We start from the raw sequence: 26,049 nt of genomic DNA on the forward strand, positions 1-26,049 counted from the left end.
TGTAGAAATTGTTATGTTCGATGAAGTGCAACAAGAATCTTTGGTTAGGATCACAGATCCATAAATGAGCTGTACTTATTTCTCCTTTTTTCTCCATCATGACAACTGAGAAATAAGTGGGAGAACCCTACTGATCACGTGCGCGATTGAAGACGTGCTTCATGTTTTCGTCCTTATTTGTTGTGTATCTATGTGATTCGAAGTTTTCTGGGAATAATACCATGTGCGGCATATTCTGTCATGGTGGCCTGTGGCGGGGAATATTGAACGTAGATGAAAATTGCACACATTACTGCACAGACCACACTGGAAAAAAAATCGCTGGCGATCTTGTCCTATGATTAGGCCTTGCGGATCAGCAACAGGCAAGTTCGCGGTATTCGATCACACCACGCACACGCAAGAAGTTTTCCCGCTTTAGAGTAGTCTCGAAAACTTTATGTACACACTATATTTTACCGGGTTAGCCGATACCGTGCCGAAGCAGATACCGTGCAGTGATCAAATCTCCGCATGTGCAAATTTATGAGTGTGCCAGAATGTAGGACTCGTCAAAAGGTACGCTGGCTTCATATTACGGTTTTATTACGGTTTCATATTACGGTCTCCTGCAATCATCTGCGTGGTCAACAGCGAAATCTATGCGTCCGAATGGAAGCAGCAAATTCTCTCGTAGGCTAGGCCCTCTCAGCCTAGAAACGGGTGCCATCACAGAAAACCAGTGCCTCGCTTGAAGCCAGCCCACTTTTGTTCTTCCCTAGTTCCTACACCGAATGCTAAACTGGAGACGCGAAACGAAGTGTTGCGCCGCCTAGCGCAGTCTTGGTCGACACGTCGGCTTTACTGCTCCGTTGCGGAATTTACGCAAGGCAGGTCCGGCAGAAGGTGACGAGCACGTCTTTGGTTGAAGGTGGCGAGCGTTTTTTTCAAGAGACGCGGTCGTCGACTGACACGGAAAGCCGGAGAGATGGCCCGAGTTTCGCGTTTGTTTCACACGCGCGCCCCTACCGCGATGAGAATGTCGGAGCGACTGTACAGCGTGGCGATCATGTGGCGCGTGTCCGGTTGCTTCTTCGTCGCCAACCTCGATCCTCGTGACCTCGACCGAGCTCGGGTCACTTGGAAGTCCGTCTACAGCCTGTATTCCTTGCTGTGCGCCTTCATCCTGTTCTCGTTCAGAATGCTGCAGCTGTGGGCGGGAGCCTTCGGCGACACGGATTCTCGAGGCGCCCTCTCAACCTCGCTTCTCGAGTTGATGAGGAACGTCATCGGCTTGGAGAGCCTGGTGGCGTTCGTCGTGATGGCCGTCAGGTCGAGCACCATCCTGAGGTTCCTGCGCAACGCCAGCGCGTTCGAAGCATCCGTGTCCGTGCCGGGGTTCCATCGGGCGAAGAGGCCGTGCCCCGTGCCCTACGCGTGCCACGTTTTGTCCTTCGCGTGCGTGGTTCTCTACAGCGCAGGTCACATCGGTTGGCTGCTGATTGCCACTTACCGTCACATGGCGACCAGTCAGATTCTAGAGTTGTTATACGGCGTCACAGCCAATGCCTTGTACATGGCCAGCGACTACGGCAACAAGGCCACAGCAAGAGCGGTCTGCGAAGTCCTCGTAGACTACGTCATCATACAGGTAGGCATAGAAATTATTTATGGCAATTTACTAAATTAGTGAAACACTGTTTACAGCAATTTGTGTTTTGCCACTGATTTAATGTTGGCGATTTCTATGGCACAAAAGAAGAGACAGCACTGGCCATCAGTATGCCAAATAAAGAGTTTGATTCTTGACCGACACGTTTGAAAGTTTTTTGGCTCTTCGTCGTCAATACAACATGCAGTGCAAATAGAATTAGCAAGTGCGCATGGTTACCGAATTTCATCTCGATTTAATGGAAAGCATGATAGCAACTGTCGTAATTTCTTTATCCTCTTAAAGTTATGTAAAATTACAAAGAGCGATAGTTTGGGTCCATAATATTTAAAATATTATTGAGCTTCCTGCTGTAGCAAGTAGTACATGTCCCTAAACGTCATTTCATCGTCGTTGCATTAATTTAGTCCCATCCTTTTCCTTGAAAAATTGTATTTAAGGCTGTCCAAAACATCCAAAAGCGTATAGGAGTGCATATATTTCATGCTCCATATTATACTTTCCATGTTGATCAGTTGGCCAATTCCCGCAGTTTCGTTTTATATTTTCTACGCCACATTTTGCCGTAAGCAACTCCCTAAGTCAAGATAATAGAGATAGTCTAATCGAAATTAGACTATCCCTTTGGTATTTATGGCAGTTACCAAGGTAATCTCAATAATACTCTCGAATCTATCCAGTTCCTAGCTGCCAGTCTCATTCTCCCTGACTAAGCCTACACGCATGTATCTCCGCTCTGAAACCCAGGCTATATCTTCCCTGGCTCGCTTCACATCGCAAAACTGCTCGCCTTTGTTTACTTTACAGAATCGTTTATTCCCTGCGCCCAGGTAAACAGACCCTCATTGCAACGCACCTATCTTCCCGCCTAGCATATCATAATGGTGTGTATTTACCAAGCGCCCATTATACCTCGCATGCACCACACCTCGAAGATCATTTTTATGCAGACAACTCGAAAAGGGAATACCATTTCGATAACGATTTTAATACCGAAATTTCTCGTTTCAAGACTGCTATTGAGGAAGATCATCCGTCAAGCCAAATAACTTTATCTGACACGCCACTTTTTGTGGCCACGCTTCATGCAATGTCCAAGGGTGTGCGAATATTCGAAACTTTGAAATAACAAATCACATATTTACCTATTCCATTCGGTCCGGCAATCACGACAGCAAATGTGAATATTTCTCGGCAGGCGCGGTCGACCAAAGGGAGTAGTGCGGCCGCGGCCGAAGTAGAGGCGCCACACGCCTCGAAGACGTCATGGCCGCGTCACGGTAACGCCTCCCTAACAGGGGAAGGCTAACCGTTCTGCAGGCGTTCACAACAAAGTTTCATCACTCACTCACTCACTGCAAGCTGTGCATGATATAACACGAGACTGAAACGAAAACGAAGCGCATTTCCCATAGTCATTGTGTATGCAAAGTACGGGATGTTACATGAAGTGCGTGTCGCCGCTCAAGGAGCCAGACTTCCTTAAACAAACCGCAATTATTCGCGCTCAAGCTTTGCTCAGATTTGACATTCGGCAGCGAGTACTGTTTCGCAAAACTTATCAATGCAGCTAGTGCGTTTGCTTTTGGAACTAAAGTGCGCTTGCCCTATCTGCAGCAACATGTTGCAACAGAACTGCTTGTTGGCCTAGTTGGTGCTTGCTAAGAGATATGTTTTTTTTTGCCGCAAGTTAAAACACACACAAGAGAAATACACATAAAAGACAACACGTCCTTGTTATCTTCTAGGTGTCTTCCTTTTGTGTGTTTTAACTTGCCGCAAAAAAATGTCTTTTATCAATCTGCAGCAACCATTCCAACTAGTGAAGAAGTGTTCTTCGCTCTACCATCACTGCAATATACGCCCTTTCCCGCTTTGTTCTCGAACGTATGCAGACATTCTGCAGGTCTGACAGACTGCTTTTTAAACCTTCATTCTGGTAAATAACAACCATACACGCTCCACAGAATTCTGCACATTTGTTAATAGTGCTCTATTCAAGCTTTTGATTACGTGTGCCTCAGAACAGGCAGTGTAGTGAGGGAGAGTTGCTAATGTAACGAATGCTGAGGTGTCAACATTGTCTTATAATAATGGGGAAAATTATTACAAAAATATTAACCGCTCGATCCAATTCGATTTTGCCACTCTTACACTCGTCATTAATTATGTCTCAAAAATCCCTGTTTGTACACTTTTATTAACGGTCCTATTCTTCAGACATTTGAGGTATTATGTATGAAATAAAGAAATACATAAACGAAGGAAATAATTAAACGTCCAACATTTAACTGCTCCTAGGAAACATCGCGAAGTTCTCACGCGACATAAACGAACCATAAACAGAAATAAAAGAAGCTGCGAGGTAAAGACACAGTTGTCTGTGGAGCCATTAATGAGCCAGCTGTACACATCAGTGCTACCGGAATGGTAATCCTGAATAGTCGTGACGAAAATGTGGTAGTATTTCAGTGGAACACTAATAGCCTTGGATCCAAATCTGCTGATTTTCGCAAGTTAGTTGCACAATACAGCTTCCCTATGCTGTACATACAAGAGGCTGGAGTACATGATGACTTCCGTCTTGCTAATTACATAATGTATCTATATCCGCTCGTCCAGCTGGAAACAGTGGAACAATGCTCTGCGTTCGAAAAGATTTGCCCTCTCACCTCATTCAATCAAGCAGTTAAGATTTTCCTGAATATGTAGCCTGCAAAGTATATCTCGCTCAGATATGTGTAACAGTCGTAATCATATGCCTGCAAGCATCGAGACGTATTACGACTGATAATTTGGTAAATATTTTAGCATCACAAGATCAAGCATCAACGTATGTGGGGACTTTAATGCACACAACGTTACATGGGGAGCAATCACCGTGATGCCCGTGGTAATATCGTTCAATGCGCAGCGGAAAGATGCAATATGTGAGTATTGAATGATGAATCTGTTACATTTAGGCGCGGATATCGCTACGCCATTTGCATAGACTTGACATTGGGCTCTAATAATCTTGTTATCGATTCTGGGTGGACAATATTCTTATATCACATCCGCAATTAAAAATTACTGCGAATTAAAGATACGTTGATATAACAAATTGACAGCTGTTTCGTCAGCATTTGTCCATGCGAGTGGATTGTGGATCTGACGTAGAGAAACTCACATCAGTGGTACAAGAAACAATGACAATGTGTACGAAACAAGTGCCCATTCCTGATGAGTGCACATCAGTTCATGGGGGATATGAACATTTGTGAGCTGTAAGAAGGGTAACAGAAAGAGCTTATCGCCAGAGAAGAAATATAGAAGTGCATAGCGATTCGCAGCAAATTCACTCAGTCATACGGAGATATCTACAAAAATTAGGGGAAAAAAGATGGCGTGAATCTTGCGATACGTTGTCTCCCTTGACACCAGTTCCATGAGTATGGATGACTGTTCCTGCATTAAGTGGCCTTGTTGTTCAAACAAAACCATTTCGTGCTCTCGTAGTAGCCAAGGATGCTTCATGATTAGTGACTTCTGAGGAATTCAGCAAAGTTATAACTAGAACAAGCGTATCTATTACTGGCGATGAGTTTCAATGTTTAATTCAAATGGCAAAACAAAAAGTTCTTGCGGGTTTCCAGTCGCAGCGTGTACAGTTAGACTACGAATTCTCTATGATGGAGTTAACATGTGCGCTTACGTCATGTAAGACAGAGACTGCTACAGGTCCAGATTTCATTACACACGGCATGTTGCAAAACATGGGGCCTAATGGTTGATTGGCACTCAATGACTTTTGCTGAAAGGAGTCTGTCCCTGGCTCTCGGAAATCAGCACGTGTGATACCTACATTGAAGCCTGGCAAAACATCTTTTTTTTTTAATCTTTTCGCCCTGCGAGTCTGTTTATGCACGATAATAGAGAAAATCATTGACACTAGGCTGCAATAGTGGCGTGAGCAAACAAAAGCACTTCCCGATCACATGACAGGATTTCGAAGGCGGCGATGCACCATGGATGTAATGTTGAATATCGTTACTTATGTTGAACACGAACGAGCTAGGGGAGATGTAACAATAGCGGTTTTTTAGACAATAAACGAGCCTTCGACACAGTCGGCCATGCTCATATATTGTGTGGCTTGCTAGAGCTGGGAGTCTTGGGAATGGCGTTACGGTGGATGTACAACTTCTTGAATGGCAGATCAATCTTTATTCAAACAAGCGAAGGCAAAGGTTCCTCTCATAATATTATTCAATGAGTCCAACAAGGCGATGTCTTAAATCTGTTTGTTTAATTGTGTGATGGCGGATTTACCGCGGAGATTTGAGCCTGCTCTACACTGCTCTATATATGCGGATGATGTTTGTATTTGGACCCCTTCAGCTTCAGGAAGCTTCAGGAAGCTTAGGTCCTTGGCCAACATGCTCATTGCAAAGACGAGTGTTACTGACCCTTCAAAGATTTCTAGAAGCGAACAGTAGTCTAGGAAATTATTCAGCAGAATGTTTAATTGTGATTGTGCATTTCTTGGTTTTTTACCAGACTTTCGCCAATTCAATGCATGGTTTAGGTACTTTCATATGCATTTAATCCGTGCTTTCTTATGCATTCTAATTTTAGTTGTTATGTGACCGCACTTCGTGTTTACTTTAGTGCACATATGTGGCTGGACATTGTGTTGCTGTGTTTGTGATTTGACTTTCACTTATAGTGTTACAATAGTGTACATATCTGACTGGAATTTGTGTTATGATTTCAATAATTGTTGTTATGATTTTTTTTCTTATATCCCTATGTGACAACGAGTAGCCGGCGCTAATTAAAGGCGGCAACATCTCCTAAGCACCATAAGAAAGAAGAAGAAAAGCTGCTACGTACTTTCCTAAAGAATCGGTGCCATTGTAGACAAATCCGTGCACTGCCCCTGTTTACAATTCCGCACTCTTGATCTCGTTGCAGACGAATTAAGTTTTACTAAGTGGTACATTTCTGTATATGTGTTCCGCTTATTTGGAGGAATATGTGTGGAATGGGATTAGGATGTTCCACTTATCTGATGAGACATGTGGAACGATAGTAACACACTACTGCAGGAAAAGCACAGTAAGAATACAGTAACAGTAGTAAGAAGCTCAATAGAAGGGAGAGCCGACGCTCGGGAAAGTTTGTTTCACATAGGTTCCAGTTAGTAGCTGTAACATTATTGCAAATATGTTCCGATTACGCTTATGTGAAACGGCATTAAGAGTGTACTGCTGCAGCACTGCTGCTGTACATTTTTATGTAGTATATGTTGCGTGGAATTGCCCTCATGCCAATCACTGCACGTCCTCTTCCCTTTTTCCTTTGTCACAGGCTGACATCTTGGCGCAGAAACAAAAGTCTGGACTGCACTTGAAGGACGTTGAAGAGCTTCGCACGAACATGTCCACCATACAGACCCTAAAAGAGGAGATCAACATGGCTCTAAACCCCTGCATCGTATTCTACTGCCTGAGGGCCTTCAGCGTGTTCTCCATAAGCGGCTACATGCTCGTCAAGCTTGGCTTTAGCCAAGTAATCAGCGCGCTGATTCTGTTCTACCTTCTAAACGTCGCCTTCGGCTTGACAGACCTGGCTTACGTAAGCCACGCTCTGGAGAAGGAGGTATTCTCTCACTCGGCATTCAACATAACTTATTCGTTTTTTTTGGCACTGCCTGTTATTGATACGAGTGATTGATACGTAGTTAAAACGCTTCTAATCCCATCAGTAAGGCTTGCACATGTTGCTGAATCTCCTGCACAGCTTATGGCACGTCAAACTGATCAGCGATAGAGAGCGAGACACATATAGAAAAGAGGAGGTTGGGTTCAGGCTGATCTAGCCTTGTTGGAGTTGCCGGCAATTTGTCCGATACATTGCATGGAAGATGAAAACAACGTAAACATTAACTTCAGTCATTCTAAGGCGTACATATATATCCTAAACTTTGTTAAGCAAAACAATGCTTCAATGATAAGCAAATAATAAGCTTAAAACAAAAAGAAAACATTGATACCATCATAACAATACTAGTTGGCTTCCTACATCGTTTTAACTGCTAGTTGAATTCTTCGGACACTTGTCTATCATTTCTTGAACATGCCGGAATTTGACCTTCCACTAGGCGGTATGAAATATTAAAGTGTATAAACTTCTTCTTTGCAGACGTGCGAAAAAGCTACAAGTAAGTGAAATTGAGTGTACCACAAAGTACGCATTCGGCACTGAAGCGTCCGATGAATAATCCGAGCGAGCCTTGGAGAAGGAAACTGGAACAAAACATTTCAATAATAAGCAATGACCAGAGCACAAAATATAATACCTGAAAACTATATTGTAGTCAATGACTATAGAATTACGAAAAAGTAATTAATAAAAAGGTATATTTTCGCTTATATAACTAATCTTTAGAACGGTACGTCTACTCAAGAGAGACTTGAGTGACACTTAAATTGAACTCAAACAGTGATTGATGTGCACAGTGAACTCTCATTCTGGAGAGCTTCGCAGAGCTCATTTTCCGTAGAAGCATGAATGGATTGTTAATCATTCACCAACATGCGAACAGTAAGTTGCGAACCTGTTCTCTTTTACACAGACAGAAAACGTCAAACTTTCTTTGGCTGACATCATCACGGTCGACATGCCATCAGAACACGTATCGAAGGTAATGTGGCAAGTACTCTTTACTGCCGACACGCAAAGCAGTTGCTGTAATTAAGTTAGACATTTACAGAGAAAATGTCCCTAACGTAGTTTGATATGCACTCGGAAACAAGTGAAACATTTTTAGCTTTTCACACTGTGTAGTTATTAGTTTGTTATGTAAAAAAGAAGGTTGTTCTAAAGCAATAAATCTTACGATCAACGATGTCAAACACATTAACAAAACAAGCTACTCCGACTACACCTGACGAAAATACATTGAATAGTTTGTTTCTGCCCACGCGGTCTTCGCACAAGTCAATTCAAACCATTTTCTGTAACACAAAAGTTATAATGGGCCTTAGAGGAATTATAGCACAAAACTTCGACAGCTTTTTTGATGCATTATGTGCGTTCAATTTACCGGACATGATATACAAAATATTATGAACTAAAAATTAGATCGAAGCGCTTCTTAGCTAGTTTGTATTTGCTAAAATACATGTTGGTTGCTGACAGGACGCACAGAGAAAGGTAGAAGCAGTTACGAAGAAACGATCGTCACTTTCGACACTCCCCATTCTTTTATTACTGCGAAGTTGGTTTTCACTCTTATTTAATTCTATTAGGAAAAAGTAACTGAACAAGAAATTTCATTCCTGGAAAAGTAGGTCTTGTTTCCTCAGCTTCTTTCTTTTTATGTATCTTCTTGTACTCCTGGATGTGTGGTGCTTCATTTGTTTATTTTAGACCATTTGCTGTTCTCCACACTCGCGCGAAACCTTCTTTTTTGTTAAACATCGGAAGGGAAGACAAAGCGCGCGCAAGTTAGAGCGTTTCTGAAAATAAGGTCTTGAATTCACAACCGCGTTAATTTAGCTGGGAAAGAGAAAACATAAACATCTTATACAAAGCAGGAAAATACGACACAGTACATCAGTGTTAAATTTGGCTTATTTGTCTGCTTTTACCTACTGCAAAAGCCCTTGACTTATTTTTTGTGCGTACAAAAAGAGCTAACTCTCATGTTTTCACAACGCATATATTTGTTCACTCAAGCACGCCCCGTGGCTCCTGCCCTTGTGTGGTGTTCACTACCATCGCTGTCACCACTGCTCAGTCTCGGTCCGGTAGCACACTCACGAACAGAGTAATACTCAGTGACCTTGATGTCGTTAGACATGACTGTGACGTCAAAACGTACCTCAACCCTGTCCAAAGCCCGTGTACACCCCGCCCTAAGAACTCAAGAGAATCAAGGGAGCATGTACCCATGTTTGTCTACATCTGTTAAGAGAGTCGAGGCCTTGTCAGACAATTTATCTTTTAGCCTTGAGCTCCTATTCGACGATATCCAAAGAACTAAATCACTGAAATGAAACGAAAAATGAAAGCAAGGAGCATGCCAACAAGCTGCGATGCTCTCGTCCGTCTCCGAATTATTTATTTCAAATTTTCTTCTTTTTTTTTCGATTTTCGGCTGCGAAGTCAGGGATGTATCGCTTACATGAGTGCGGCCCTGATAAAGTGTAGTATACGCGGTACTTGGTGCACTAACACCGTGTGCAGTATTTCCACTCCGAAAACAGCTCCCTGTAGGTTTTCCTTCATTGACGTTTAAGTTTGTTATCGAGTACATGCAGGTTAAGTTTTATTGCAAGCTGGCTCGTTCCTCGATGTGTCGTTTACTGCCCCGAGGGAGCAATGTGAATAAGAGAGCGCGTTCTCTCCGCAGATACGCTTCATTTACAACACCATCGACCCTCGAAGCATGTGTCTCAGCGGAGGCGGATTCTTCGCCATCAACGCGAGAACACTTATGCACGTGAGTCTCTTTCCCAATGCACAGGAAGTGGGAAACAGTATTGCTCGTTATCCATTGCCTCGATGTTCAGGAATGTCTGCAGCATTAAAACAAAAGTAATAACTGTAACTATCATAAGCAGATTTGCAGTTTCTGTTATCATATTTCTCAAAACGATTATTGAAAAGCGTAAAATTTCATAAACACTCAAAGTATCCAGTTTACAGCTCTGTGACTAACCATTAAAAAAAAGCAACATGTCAGTTTCATTAAAGTGCTTAATTATACATCTTAAATGGACGACATTGACGTAATACACACCGGTCTGATATATACCGCTAATCTTGGGGTAGGACTAGCTTTTACAAAGCCTTCGTAAACAATGTCACATTTTTAAGGTAATTGTAAAGTCATTCAACAAATTTGGGCACTAGAGATGCTCCAATGAGTTATATTTGCACAACCGCAATATGTGTATTTGGTGTGCAGAGCTACGAATCCGTTAAACTTGTCAACGTTGTTATGGGTAATAGTGTTTAAATTTACCTAGTTCCAGAAATATTATTTTTAAATCGATGGTATGTATATATATATATATATATATATATATATATATATATATATATATATATATATATATATGTCCAAACAAATTCTGCTTCCTAAGGTACTTAAATTTGTTTCTATTTTCGAGTGCGTTAATTTCACTCAAATGGGTCAAGCGGTTGTCCCATAAAAAAACATTTCTGCGTTATACGAGCATTTGGATAGCGAAGTTGGTGCCGCTCCCGAGCTTGAGCTTCCTCTCAAGCTTGCAACCTGTGACTCTTCTGCTAAACAACTATTCACGCGTGAAGTGCACGAACCACCACAGCTTATCAATAGTGTGTTCGGCCGTACGCATACTCTTGACACATCTGCGTTGCCTCGGGTTCCGCAGTGGTAGCGCAGTTCGGAACGCCGTTCCTCTTGTTAAATTTCCTGATGCTGCAACGTGTGGTACAAAAATAAGGAGCCCTGAACTCCCAGCAAAAGGCATTTTTATGGCGTTAGGCTATACAAACTGTGTGTGTGTCTGTGCTGTGCCGCATTGTTATTTTAGGTCGCAGCTTCGGTTCCTCACTTTCGCTGAATATTAAATAACCCCGTGTGGTCAGGATTTTTTCGGAGCCCCCCCCCCTCCCCCCTCTTTTCCCCACTAGAGCATCCCTCATAATCCACCTACTACACGGCGTTGTCATTTTTAAGTTTTCCGGAATTTTTAAAAATTGTCTGTTGCAGATAACGCAGTCCTAGTTCTTCAGCTGGATTATTCAGAAAGGCGGGCATTACTTGCATGAGAAATCGGAACACATATTGAATTAGTTAATCAACTCACTAGTAAAATTCTTCATTCATGACTTTACAGAACGTATTGCTAATTACGAATTGTAACCAGTGAGTTTGCAAGGCGTATCTATGTGTAATGAATTTCCAGAATGGCACCAGTTTGGAAGATGTGCTCCATAAAACTAGCCAAAAGAATTAAATGTAGTTCCACTTCTATTAAAAAAAAACGCTCTTTTATGCATCGAAGCAAGAAAGTAACTGGAACGCGCGTGTATTTCGTCCCACACTGCGAAGTAGTGTCTCCTTCCATAAAACTACCACGTGGCCTGAATTTCCGCGTCCGGCCGCCTTGCTTTGAATTGAATTCTAAAATTGTACATTCCAAAACCACGATTTCATTATGAGGCACGCCGTAATGGGGTACTCCGGATTAATTTTAAACCGCTAGGGACCTTTAACGTGCCCCCAATGTACGGGACAAGGGCGTTTTTGTATTTAGCTCCCATTGAAATGCGGCCGCCGGGGCCAGGATTCGTTCCCCTGACCTCGTGCTTAGCAACGCCAAAGCCTCTAAGCCATCACGGCGGGTACCGTTTTGCCCTACAGCATGTATTTATTATGTTGTTATACGCTGTACAGAGTGCTTGCCACCGCAAAGTCAAATGACAAAATAATCTCCGATGAGACAAGAACTGGAACAGTTATTTATGCGTATATACTTGGAATAGCATTACGTGTATATCTGCATAGCGTCCGTTCGAGACATTTGGACAAACGTTTCACGTTAATTCCAACAAATGCGTTGGATCTGCCGTAGTTCTTAATAGCCCGATTATGGCAGAGAGAGAGAAAGAGAGAGAAGAAAGAGAGAGAAGAAAGAGGAAAAGCAGGGAGGTTGACCAGAGGGAAAGATCCGTTTTGCTACCCTATGCTGGGGATAGAAGGGAGGGGGAGGCAAAGTGAGAGGAAAGTAGCGAAAGAGAGAGAGAGGAATAGAGAGCGCACAGATAACAATCACAGTCAATCATTGTCACCCCGCACTATCACCGCACAGCACAGCAGCACTTGTCGCACTATAAACATCAGTACAGGCTACAGCCGCTTGTCCAAGTCTGTTCTTAAAAAACCGCAACATTTCCCTCGTCACCCCTCGCTGTGAAGCTCCGATTAATGCAAAATAAACGAGGACACATATCCTTCGTTCATCGCGCTGCTATGCAAGTTCGTGCACGACTTTCTGTGGCGTGAGCGAGTGATTTATTCTTATGACGTCGGAAATGTTGGCAGCTGTTCTGTCACCGATTTCTCCAACTGAAGGGCAAGCTGCCGAGATGAAGTGTCCACGTGACAGCACTGCCGAAAAATAGTCACTAGCCTCGGCTGCTGCCGTCACCCTAGCTTGGCACAGAAATAAAATGTATCTCAGTATATCTTTTTAGATATATGTATTCGTAAGCACACAGATTGTCGTTTTCTCATCGATATGCAGTAAGAAAATATGTAAACTGTAAAAAACTTATAGGCACCCATCTACGCCCTTCGACTGACGCAGGCGCACCTGAATTACAGCGATGGCGGAAGACGTGAAATGAACGAGAACCGAGTGAACCAGTGGTCATAAATTTTCCGGTTGTAGCATATGGTTCTGGAAAAATAGAAACAATCTTTTTCCACCGTAATGGCTCGGGAACTTAACGGCCCTCTTAAATAAGTTATTATCGTCGTCGTTTATTCTATCCTTAAGGACCCCCGGCGGGGCATTCGTGAATGGGTGAGAATGACACAGGAAAAAAAGCCGAGAAAGATTACGACAAAATACGCAAACAATAGGTAACGTTACAGGGAAACAAAATGTGCAGCATAATACAGGAAACAATGAATAAGGGATATTACCACTTGTTATGAATAGTAACTATAGCTCTCTAAATTTCTCGGGCATCCGCTCCTTCGTAATGTTATCTGGAAGTTCATTTCAATCATCATTGGCAGAGGGTAACAGAGATTGATTAAGTGTGACGTCGTCTGATAGCGGTATTGTGAGTAACGCATCTTCCCCCCTTTTCAGGTAGTAGAAGCCGTCGTCACCTACGTCATGATCTTCACACAAGCTGGGGACATGGCGGTCAGCTCTTTCAAGCCGGGCACCAATTTTTACGACCAGCAGCAAGACGTGGTCGCCTTGAAGAATCTGTAAAGTAAATGTCACCTGTACGCTGCAAGGACCGGCCCAGTGGTTGGGTCACTCTTCCGCACAAATTTCCCTCAAAATCAAGCCCACTACACAGGAATCCAGCTGACGTAGACAGACACGAACAATAAAGTTTTTTTTCTGATCTTACTGCAACACACAAGTATCAGAAAAAAAATTATGAAGAATAGACTGTGTCTAAACAATGAGAGAGAGAGAGAGAGAGAGAGAGAGAGAGAGAAGATAATGCAGATAAAGGCAGGGAGGTTAACCAGAGGTAGTTCCGGTTGGCTACCCTGCGCAGGGGGAAGGGTTAAGAGGGATAAAAAGAGAAACAGAGTAGACGGGGGAGATAGAAAGGGAGACAGGCACGAACAAAGCGCGTATACACTACAGAGCGGTAGGGGGCGGCATTCTTAGAGTCTGTCGTGAAGCCCCGTAGACCGCAAGAACCTTACTAGCGCGTGTAAGGCCTTCAACGCGGATGTCCTTTCGGAGCATTGGCGTAAAGCTTTTAGTTCTGAAAGTGGACGATTGTCCAACTGGTCCAGTACACTGCACATCACTTGTCTCTCAGCACTGTATCGCGGGGAGACACAGATAATGTGTGCGAGAGTCTCGTCGATGTTACATGTGTCGCACGTGGGGCTGTTGGCCATTCCTATGAGGAAAGCATAGGCGTTTGTAAAGGCAACGCCTAGCCACAGACGGTAGAGCATGGTCTGTTCACGTCGTGGTAATCCAGGCGGGAGGTGCATCCCCATGTCCGGAGACAATGAACGCAACCGACACATGGTGAAGACATTTGAGTCCCACAGGGGCAAAGTACACTCACGGGACATCAATCGCAACTCAGCCGCAGCGTCGCAGAAACAATGAGTTTCTAGTCAATAAGCTATGATTTCTTTCTTTCTTTCTTTCTTTCTTTCTTTCTTTCTTTCTTTCTTTCTTTCTTTCTTTCTTTCTTTCTTTCTTTCTTTCTTTCTTTCTTTCTTTCTTTCTTTCTTTCTTTCTTTCTACAACATGGTTCTGGGTTTATCCTGCGTAACAACTGGCCTGGAAAGCTTTATTGCGGTCCTACAGGACGCGCTTAGCACGTAGCGGGCCTCTCCCACGTATGGACCGACGGGAAGTATACCTGGCGGCCGCTTCGCGGGCCTGCTGGACGGCCCATTGCTGTTCGGCGAGTAGTGAGTTTCTGAGGGACTTCTCCCACTTGTCCGAGGTAGAGTCGGGCGGAGCGTCTCTACACTCCCAGAACACGTGTGCGAGTGTCGCCGTGTCCCCGCACGAGGGGCACCTGTCGCTGGACAACGCGTCTGGATAGAAAGCGTGTAACTTGGCGTAACAATTAGCATTATTTCAAACAGAATAAACGCAAATTCAGGCTATATGTGTCATTTGGACATCTAAAAACTGTGAAAGGGAATATTTGTACAAGCAAAAGTATACAAGAATGTGCGAACTTATTATGTGAGCGCCTTATTAACCCGAGAAGCTACGCGGTACACGACAATATGGGCAAACACACGAAGCACTACCCGGTGTGAATAACGGAGGCAACGCTGTTTGCCTCAGTAGGGCGCACGCCCTGGCAGAGTTTGTCTGCGCAGTCCTGCTTTCGAAAAGTCGGCGCGAGAATAGACGTAGATCAAGGCCGCGCGCTTTCCTTCTTTCTTTTTTTTTATTGGAACCAACGCACGCGCCAGGGAATAAATATTTAAAGAAGGAAGGAAATCTGCGAGTCCGTGGGAGGTACTCTCATGAGAAAAGAGCCAGAAGCGATGATTGCAGCTACTGTAGCGGCGTGGCCTGGCTTTGTGTGGTCGTGCACGGCTCTAGCCTCTCAGGTATCACAGACAGACCGTGTGCACTCCTGTTGCGAAGAGCGCAGCAGGATGCATTCAATCGGCGTGGGGTCTCCTGCAAGCGTCCACCTAGCGTGCATGTCGCTTTCGTCTGCTGCTGGAATGCCGATTGGCTGGAGGTGGCTGTCTCCTCCTCACGAGAGCCCCCGCCCAGGCAATCAGAATTTCAGCAGCAGACGAAATGGCCATGTCCACGAGGTGGACGCTTACAGAAGACCAGCCCCGGGAGATTGCTTTTCGCACTTGCACGCACTATAGCCAATTTCCCCACTCCTCGCCATTCCATGGCGCTGACATACCATGCCGTCGTTCCTCGTGCTTTCTGGTTTAAAAAAAAAGAAATGCGAGTTTGTACGTCGCGCATGCACGACCGCGATGGAACGCAAGCAGCGGAAGACATAAAGCTGCCTGTCTTGATCCAAACGAGCGGAGCACTGGCGGTGCGTTCAGCTCACTTCGCCGTTTTTGCAGTCAAACGCGCTCCACGTCTCTGCCGGCGTTAAAACCTCCGTACGTGCCCGCACATGTGCTGGCCATAGAGGCAAAGCGCGACGGCCTAAGTGCGCCTCTAGTGTTCTTCTCACTGTGATCGCAATAGAATGCACTGGGTAGCCACAGAAAGTCATGAGCTTATATAATTTTAAGGACACTTTCAGAATTAACTGCGGTGCGTATAGTCATTTCAGTCGATAGAGCTTCCTTGGAACCAAGGAAAGAAAAAAATACAAGTCCTTAAAGAACGGTTGTCAACCCCTTTAGTAAGTACGTGCGGTCACATTCGGTTGTTGTAGAAAGTCTCATTGAATATAGGCGTAAAATGCTTACGAATATTACCAAGCGCAAGATCGGCGCCTTCAAGTGATTTATTCGAACGTAACGCCAATTAAGATGCGTTGGCTTTTGAGAATGTCACCACATTGGTTTCCCGCAGTCTCCTTTCGTCTGCTCCCAAAATAGCGCCTCTTCCTGTTTCGAATCCGTCTTTCTCCTGGGAGCCTCTCCTAGAACTTGCACCACTCGTTCATAGTGAGTGCGCAAACTCATCTTTCGTTTTTTTTTTAGTTGCTTAAACTAGATATGTTACTTTAAACAGGGTATGTTGCCAAACAGTGCATTGTCACCGTCATTGCTTTGGTTTACTTCTAATGTACACACAGGAACAAAGCTTTGAAGTTTTGAAGAACATCAGGTAGGTCTAACGGACTAGACACACCTTTAGTTAGCCAGAATCCTGTGCAGCGGCCGTGGCTTCGGGGAAGCGTGCTCATGTCGAAAACCGGTGGCCTGGGTTCGATTCGCTCCCAGTTCGAAATATACCAAATTTACTTTTCAAAGCCCTTAATTTAGTTTGTCTACAGGAACCTCTCTGAGAAATTTGACGTCAATCCCAGCATTTTCTAGGTGCTTTTACTTTTTGCGCCGTCGGCCATTTTTGGCCCCATCTTTCGGTCACGCCGGCTACGAAGGATTTTCACTCAATGGGACATATAATGCTTTCGCATTAATAAGCCAGCTCCAATAGCCCTTGCTTCCAGTTCGATGTCGGCGTGGTCACCCGCAACCCATGGACGTTGGTTGAATTGCATGTTCCGCATATAGACCCATTCTGGGCCCACAATGGCGAGTAAGTTTGCACGTAACTATACTTGTTATTTTCAGTTTCAAAATGTGTACTGTTTTTTATGCCGCCTGTCAAAATATAATTACGTAGTGTTCATTGCATTGCAGTGCTAATGCCCTCCTGCTTTGGTCTCGTAAGAGACTGGCAGTATGGTAAAGAAAATAAAATAAAATAAAATAAAATAAAGTAATGGGCGTGAGCTTCGTAGACTACAGCGTCTGCTGCGTTTTTCGGGGCTTCCACAAGAATGTAGAGCTACCTCGGCAACCGAATATAGTGGTGCACGCCATGCTTTGCAGAATACGTCTGATAATATGAGGTCGCCTGGAAGAGCACCCGCGGAAAATGTGTGAAGCTGAGGTTCGTCGCTGCTTGCATGCTACCTAACTGTGTACGGGCGTGAAGTCGCTGTAAAAATGACAAAATAGTCAATACTGTAACCAATAGTAACGGCAGCCGTTTCTTGGTAAAATAATTTATTATGGGCCAACCTGTGCCCGTCAGCTCACGATGACGACACTAAGCAAATATGCCTCTCGTGTTGATCTTGATGTTGAGTCCTTTTGAACATGGAATATACCCAGGAGGGGGATTGGCCGCATAAGTGAGAATATAAATATAAATTAACTGCAATGAAAATATATAAAGCTAGATAATAAACCTATTAAGCGTGAAGGTATACCAAACTTTTCAATATAGAGATTGAAAGAAGGTGTCACAATATGTGCTTCGTTTCATCGACCGTCCTCTTTTTTTTTTATAACTCCCGGCACACGCTGTCCAGTATTATTTCGCGGTGCATTGCTTCACACTTGTAGTGTCGTGTGTCTTTTTGGTGGTTCACGGTATTTATTTATTTATTTATTTATTTATTTATTTATTTATTTATTTATTTATTTATTTATTTATTTATTTATTTATTTATTTCCTGATGCTTTCAGGGCCATTGCGACAATTGCAGCATCGAGTGGTAAGACATTTTTGGAAGTGCAGGAAACACCAAACGCAATCAAAGTGGGAAATGTGACAACATTATGCATTTAATTAGCAATCAAATATTTACATTGGTGTACATTGATGCATAGGTGCGCGCGAAAAAGAAAAGCACGAAGTAACAAACAAACGAAAAATCACATGTGCGTAAGCGTCGGGCGTCTTTTGGTTGTGTCGGATTGTCTGCAGCAATGTTCCATTGCATACCCGGCGCTCGTTTGTTATTCGATTCTCAAGTTTTCCTATTACAACACGACTAATTTTAGGACGTCAATATTGTTTCTATCTTATGCTCTTAGCGTATTCGGGCCATACAATGTCATGCGCATGGATGTAGAGTTCACTACACCCTACATTGATGAAGTGGTATGATGGAGTAATAATTGAGTGCGCACTAACAGGTTATTTGTTCAGCGCTGTCTTGTTCAAACTTGTATTTCTGCGGGATGTTTGACCTGAATCAAACATGAAGAAGGCTGTCGAAACAGAAAGGTTTCGCATACCTTGCTCTATGTTTACTTTATGTTGGCTATACTACCTCTCATCCATCAAAAAAATTATCTGTTTGGTATTTCGAACGTTACTTACTTACCATCCTTAAGCGATCATACTATTATTCATTCCAACATCAACATTTCATGGCCAAAATCTGAAAGAAAGATCAAGACTATTCACGACTACAAGAAAGCTGACTTTGAATCAATTAACAATGAGCTCTGTACTTAGACAACTTCCTAACTGATTTCAATAAACACAGTGTGCAATCGAACTGGGATACGTTTATTGCTAAAATCAGTGAATTAAAGGAAAAATGTATCCCTGCCTACACTTTTTCCTATAGTTACAATGCTCTTTGGCTCAATACACACGTTAAGCGCTTTCTAACAAAAAGAAACGTGGTAGAGATCATCAGTTAAAACATCTGGAAACAGTGAAAGATGGGCAGCCTGCAAGCGAAGTACTTATGACTACACAACAGCGCTTGCCTTGCCATCCATGCCAACTAATGATACGAAAAATTCTGGTGCACTATTAACCCAAACCATGACAACACCATAACCCTTGTTGATAACACTGATAATGTCATTCTCCCTGCTGATTGCCCATCCATATAATATGACGTTTTCAGGCGCAACTTTTCTAAACGCGCTCATGAAACGCGCCCAACTGCACTGTTTTACGACTACGCTGCAACGTACCCTTTAATAGTTGAACCCGTCGGCGTAGAAAACATAATCGCATCACTGAAACTCCCATCTGCTCCTGGCTGTGACTTAATTAATGGGAAGTTTCTAAAAAAATGCTAGAGCACAATTTTCTGTTATTCTCACAAACATCTCCAAGAGTCACTTGACAAAGGTTCCCTCCTGCTGATTGGAAGGTGGGTAAGGTGATTCAACTCCACAAAACAGGTACTAAAGATTCCCCCATAACTATCGGCCTATTTCTTTAACCAGTATGCCATACAAAAATTTTCGAGCATATTATGTTTTATGACACTGTCAACTTCTCAGAAGCAAACTCATCTTTTCTGAGTTTCAACACGGCTTCCGCAAAACACATTCACGGGACACCCAAGTAGTATCGTTCATGCATAAACTGAACCTAATACTTGACCACTCTTCAGTAGCAGACTTAATTTTTGTAGACTTCGCAAGAACGTTCGAGAAAGTGCGCCATAGCTTATTAATCTACAAAGTGCACCAACTAAACCTTGATCCCAAAATTCTGTGGCCTTAGATTTTTCGCACTAACGGCTCACAGTTCGTTTCAGCTAACGAATTGACTTCGAAACTGAACCGAGTTTATTCGGGCGTACTACAGGACTCCATGCTTGGACCTCTCCTATTTCTCATTTATATTAGCAACTTACCTTCCTGTGTTTCGTCTCAGATTGGCCTATTTGCTGACGACTGTGTAATTTACGCCAAAATAACTTACGATTATGATGACACCAGGCTTCAATGTGACCTTAATAACGTTTTACATGGTGCAATGCATGGTTAATGGAATTAAATGCTAACAAGTGTAAATTATAGCGTGTATAGAGAACTACCAAATAACTACCTGTGTACTCCCTTAATATCGATCCCTTAGATCTGGAAACAACTTACAAGTATCTTGATCTTCACATCACATCCGATCTCACTTGGAATACCCACATCGTCCATATAGTAAGTAACGCTAACCGAATGCTAGGTTACTATTCCAAAGCACCTTCTTCCTTAAGATTACTCGTCTATAAAAGTATAATACAGCCCAAACTTGAGTATGCCGCATCAATGTGGGATTCAGGTCAAATAAGCCTAACGCATTCACTGGAAATGGTTCAGAATAACTCTACTCGATTCATTCTTTTTAACTATATATTAGAACCATGAAATATAGCCCTAAATTACCATCCTTGTCATCACGTCGCAAAATGTTCCGTCTGTGCCTTTTTCATAAGTTATTTCATCGCCCGATGTTATGGATCGTATGGACCTCCGTATGGATCGCCCAGACTAGATTATATTCATAAGGTCGGCATACATTAAGCAGATCCAACGCTTTTATGCAGTTGTTCGTACCGTGTGGAGTCACCTTCCCGCCTCGACGGTCACCATCGCAGATCACCAATTATTCAAGAACTTCATAGCTAAAACTGTATAACTAGGAACCTTTTTCTTCCCATTGTTCAACCTGTACGCACGAACGCCATAGCTCACCTGGCGTATCTCGGTGCCATTTGTGTGTGTTACACACACACACACACACACACACACACACACACACACACACACACACGCACACACGCACATATTACAACGCCAATTTTTTATAGCACTGTTCTGGTTGGAATTTCGCAGTTTTTTCTTTACTGTTTAAAATGCCTCCCTTACTTTAGGCCCTGCCATACATATATATATTATAGAACCTTACAGGCCCTATGGCCCTATATATATATATATATATATATATATATATATATATATATATATATATATATATATATATATATATATATATATATATATATACCTTAAATTCCTGCTTTATTAATTCCTGTTTGTTGAATTTACCCGTTTTGCTTGTAACTACTCCCCTATATATTGCCGTAATCACTCTGGGGTATAATAAATAAATAACTAGGTAAATAAATAAATATATAAATATTCGGTACATAATTCTGGGTGAATAAGATGAAGTGAATCTTAAAACCTCTCTGGCAATGTCACTCATGCTCATTCTGTTCTTGAGCATTGTTTAGGCAAGAAAGGGGCTAAATATCTGCTTTCGCAATTTTCTACGCGCAATAGATTTAGAGAAGCAAATTCCGAAAAGCAAACAACCTTAGCTCGACACCAATAAGTTATTTCAAGTGGCTCGTAATAGTGAAGAAAAAAGAAGTGGCTTGTTCAAGAGTTCGCGTATCCCTGTGCGCACCAACCATGACTGATGCGAGCGTCTTCTACACGGCAGTCCTCCAGAACACACCCCAAATTCTCGACAGGGTCTATAATTCTTGCCATCGACTGGATTTCTTCATCACAGCTTCAGCAACCATTCACGTTCGGAAACTAAGTCACGTGAAAAGTGCGGTCATCCGTCATTGTGATTGACCTCCTTGGCATTCTACTGGCGAATCTTCAGCATGAACTATATATGCTAGAGTATTTGCATTTCGCCAGTTAAGATTGCGTTCACATACGGCAAAAACTAGGCACTAGTTTGAAAACGAGAGCTGGCATATAATCCAAGAACTCCATCGGAATTCAATGAGCATTTCTCTGCCTAAGACTGAATTATTAATTATCCCAAACGCGTGCTGCCTATTATTAATTTGCGACAGACCATAAATTGTGGCGCCTTAAGATAACCTCGTGAACTTGACGCTGTGTACACTGGTTCTATCATAAGTAATTAACGAACCGCTGTAGCCGTCCATGTGATGAATTCTTCATGCGAGAGTAAGCGGCATCTCTTCCTCGCAAAATTCGATTGTCAGTCTCAGAATGCCACACTAAGTTCCCGTCATAGGTAATTGTAAGCGAACCTTGAAACAGCTTTTTCAATCGCTTTACACAATGCATAAGTTATGCAGTGATATGGCTTTCCACAAGATGTACACATTTAGGTTTGTATATGTGGCTGAAACGCACAAAGCATTAGTGAAAGCATGCAGAACACGAAGGTAACCAAGAAAAAAGAAAGGGGAAGAAAACAGGAAAGGCAGCCTCAGTTAGCTTCGTGTATTGCAATTGTTTTCTTACCGTGAAATATACCCAAGCCGCTCGAATGCAGGAATCGCTAATCATATTTTATTTGACCGCAACGTCGGACCATACGGCATTAACAGACAGTATTTACAGGAAGTCAACGATGAGTTGTACAAGATGGCAGTGGTCAAACAGGTTTTTATATAATCTTTGTTCAGCGTTTACAAAGGGATCGTCGTAATATTGACTTAGGCATAAAAGAGATGAAAGGGAATTTTCTACGCGAAGTTACCGCACTGGTTTTGGAAAGACACTGTTGGCTCTTGGTGAATCACATTGGCAATTTCATAACACACACACACACAAACACACACACACACACACACACACACACACGCACATACATACATACATACATACATACATACATACATACATACATACATACATACATACATACATACATACATACATACATACATACATACATACATACATACATACATACATACATACATACATACATACATACATACATACATACATACATACATACATACATACATACATACATACATACATACATACATACATACATACATACATACATACATACATACATACATACATACATACATACATACGTCGGCTTGTAATACGCTAGTTTCCCTTCTTTTTGCGGTATTCCTGAATATTATTCTGCACAATGCAAAAGATGCGACACCCATTACAGGCCCGAGAATATTGCAAACCAACGGCCCTCCAGAGTGTCGTCCCATCGCCTCGATGTCCATATGGTCGCTTTTCTACCAGAAAACTCGCCTTCGTGCATAGGATTTGCCGCCAGCGTTTTCCGCTAAACATTACGGTTACGTAAGCTGAAGTTGCCGAGAAGCGTGAGAAGCTGTCAGGGATCTTTGAATGCTATTGTGTTCCGCTATCGTAATTAAGGGTTACGGACTGGATCCCAAGGCAAGGGAAGCGTAGCAGGGGGCGGCAGAAAGTTAGGTGGGCGGATGACATTAAGACGTTTGCAGGCACGGCATGGCCACAATTAGTACATGACCGGGGTTGTTGGATTGTATGGGAGAGGCCTTTGCCCTGCAGTGGGCGTAGCCAGGATGATGATGATGATGATGATGATGATGATGATGATGTGTACCGCTCTTAAACGTGAATGCTTCAGCGTCCACAAAGATTTTGCAAGTGACAATTGAATAAGCTATCCCCGTCGAATTTTAATTCATAACTAATTCGCTAACTACGCCACGCACAGTAAATATTAATAATAATTACGGAAGTACTCACCTTTTTCAGCCCTGAGGCGCTCACTGCAATAAGTAATTGACTTGTTGAAGTTGTTTTCGTTCGCTCAGTGCCTTTGTTTCTGATTGGGCTTCGTCCTCATGCGGCATTCAATCAATACATAACCGCGGCCTAATTACGCCAGTTAGGATTGTTTCATGTTGTTAAAATTTGCTAATAAAATCTTTAAATGTTTTATTATCTTAATTTCAAACCTTATCTTCCTATCTGTTCTGACTCGCACACGATGACCACTCAGAGGGACAAAAATGAGTGTGATGTTCAATATTGTAAACTTTGTCGCATAAATACGCCAACCAAAAATGTTTCTAGTCATCGAAAATATGCAGCTCATATATTCATACCTTAAAAACCTTTCATGGCGAATATTACCTCCGTACCTCTTGCCGTTTGCCTATGACAAACAAGCGAAGGTTGTCAAAATGAGCATGACGTCGCTTTACCTTTATATAAACGGAGTTTCTGAAACCTTTAATGTTTATCGCAGCATTACTTTTATGCACGAGGTTTATACAAACAATATTTCTTTAGTTTCACCCGTCTAAGTATGACGTACTATCCCTATTACCGGGACGAATTTTTCCTCGATTGCGAAGTGTTCCTTCTGAAAAACCCGTATGGGTTCCCTTTCTAGCTACGTGCTACATTCAGGTGGATGACAATTTTTCCCTTTCATGATACTTCCTCCACCTTGCGAGATTCCGCAGAACTGATCTGCCGTAATTAGTACATATTGACGCATGTAAAAAAAAACAAATACCGAGCACTAAACTTAGTATGAGTTTCAGTAACAATTTCATTAATCTAGGACAAATATTTCGCTGAACTTTTGAGAGAAGTGAAATATAAAATGCCATTTCAGTGTAAATGAGCCTCATGTAAGGAGACACAAGTCCCTGCGCGAACCGAATAACGGGCTGCTTTATCTCAGCAGGCGTGTTAAAAGAAAAAGAAAAAAAAGGGAAAAGAAAACACTGGGGATGTCGACGCCCTACGACTTTAACCAGCGGAATTTTTCACTGGGCCCCGCGCGGCGCGGTAGAGCAAGGCGTCATTGCGAAATGGCCGCAGACATTTGCCGCACGGTTTGTCTCAATTTGTCGTCTGCTGCACACCTCGTCGGCCAGTCCGCTTTGACACTCCGAACTCGCTCGTTTACCGAAGCAACACTCCGCGGCGTCGTGCCTGATCGATGTATTCTCCGTCGCTGCCGTGTGCACACCTTTCAGTGCGCCTCGACAATGCTGCTGTGTTCAGTTGCCAACACTGTCTTCGTGCTGATCTTTCCAGACCTGAGTACACAAGAGCAAGCATTGCTCTAACAGCATCACGCTCAACGTGGCGTTGCACCAACTACTTCAAATACAAACTTCCTTCGTAAGGAAGAAAAAAAAGGCGACAGGACAGAGCGCTGCTAACAACAATTCAAATTTATTTCTAGCACAGCAATTTAAAGTAAGAGGCGAAAGGGGGAAACAGGCAAATGTGCACGTATTTGTTCCTTCCGTGTGAATTGTGCGCTGTGTAAGGCTTATCCTCGGGGAAGGAAGATTTCACCAACCAGCCCAAGCAGCTACTGTGTTGCAAACTTCAGTTATGGAAGTCGTCCGTGTGTTCAGTGGGCAATGTTGCTGAGGACTTGCAGCGTGTTTTGTTTGATTACGTCGATATTCACTGGACAGACAATCTCTGAAGGATGCGTTGTATATGCGCCTTGACTCTGTAGATTAATAGTGGGGGGACATACGTGGCCCATGACGAAAAACTGCTTGCGAACGGCGTGCAACGAAAGCACTTCTGGTCTCTCTGAAAAATGCGGATCTTACGAGGACTTTCTTCTCAGTTCGGGTGGGTGCGTTTCTGTAGGTGTATGTGCTGCCGTTTGTATGTTTGTCTGATAACTGTGCTTATCGTAACTTCCACGCAACGCCTGAAGCAGCATGTAACGTCATCGACATGGTATAGATATTCAGCATATCATTAAAGACGGCACCTCTCTACCTCGCTTGTTCGTTTATGTCGTTTGCTCACACTTTGCACTTGGAAGCATGAAACCATGCCAATTACCGCAGGTGTCAGTGCCCCACACCTCGCCCCCTCTCCTATCCTTTGTTAATGCTAGTAGCGGTGCTTGGGAACTTCACCCAAAATGCTGCGTGTTGCTTTCTATTTATCTATGCATGTCCGCATCTAATCTATCTCCCACCAACTTGGGTCCGTGGGTAGTCCCTGTCAAGTCGGTAGAGCAACGGGCTGCCACGCTGGAGAAACATGGTTCCAAAGGAAGCATCGGACCAACTTAGGTCACTGGGCATGTAACTCTAGCTATGTGGTGCTCTTCAATGAACCTCTTCGATGCCAGTTTCAGTCATTGCGTGTCAATGGATATGTGCCGCCTCTTCAT

General features: G+C 43.1%; 1 protein-coding gene across 3 annotated transcripts; it reads left to right on the top strand.

The window, feature by feature from the left end:
- The first annotated feature begins 8 nt into the window (after positions 1–8).
- LOC135920407 (uncharacterized) lies at positions 9–13,788 on the top strand. Of its 3 annotated transcripts, none has more exons than XM_065454677.1 (5): positions 9–1,630; positions 7,004–7,294; positions 8,271–8,339; positions 10,053–10,142; positions 13,516–13,788. In XM_065454677.1, the coding sequence occupies exons 1-5, from the start codon at positions 968–970 to the stop codon at positions 13,642–13,644; spliced, it is 1,242 nt and encodes a 413-aa protein (XP_065310749.1). In that variant the 5' UTR covers positions 9–967; the 3' UTR covers positions 13,645–13,788. The 3 variants fall into 3 exon arrangements, with proteins under 3 accessions (XP_065310749.1, XP_070383676.1, XP_070383678.1); XM_070527575.1 differs by having other exon boundaries at positions 13,520–13,601; XM_070527577.1 differs by lacking the exon at positions 13,516–13,788 and adding an exon at positions 7,838–7,856 and having other exon boundaries at positions 10,053–10,144.
- The last annotated feature ends 12,261 nt before the right edge of the window (positions 13,789–26,049 follow it).

Source organism: Dermacentor albipictus, chromosome 10 (genome assembly GCF_038994185.2).
Source record: "Dermacentor albipictus isolate Rhodes 1998 colony chromosome 10, USDA_Dalb.pri_finalv2, whole genome shotgun sequence".
NCBI classification, from domain to species: domain Eukaryota; kingdom Metazoa; phylum Arthropoda; class Arachnida; order Ixodida; family Ixodidae; genus Dermacentor; species Dermacentor albipictus.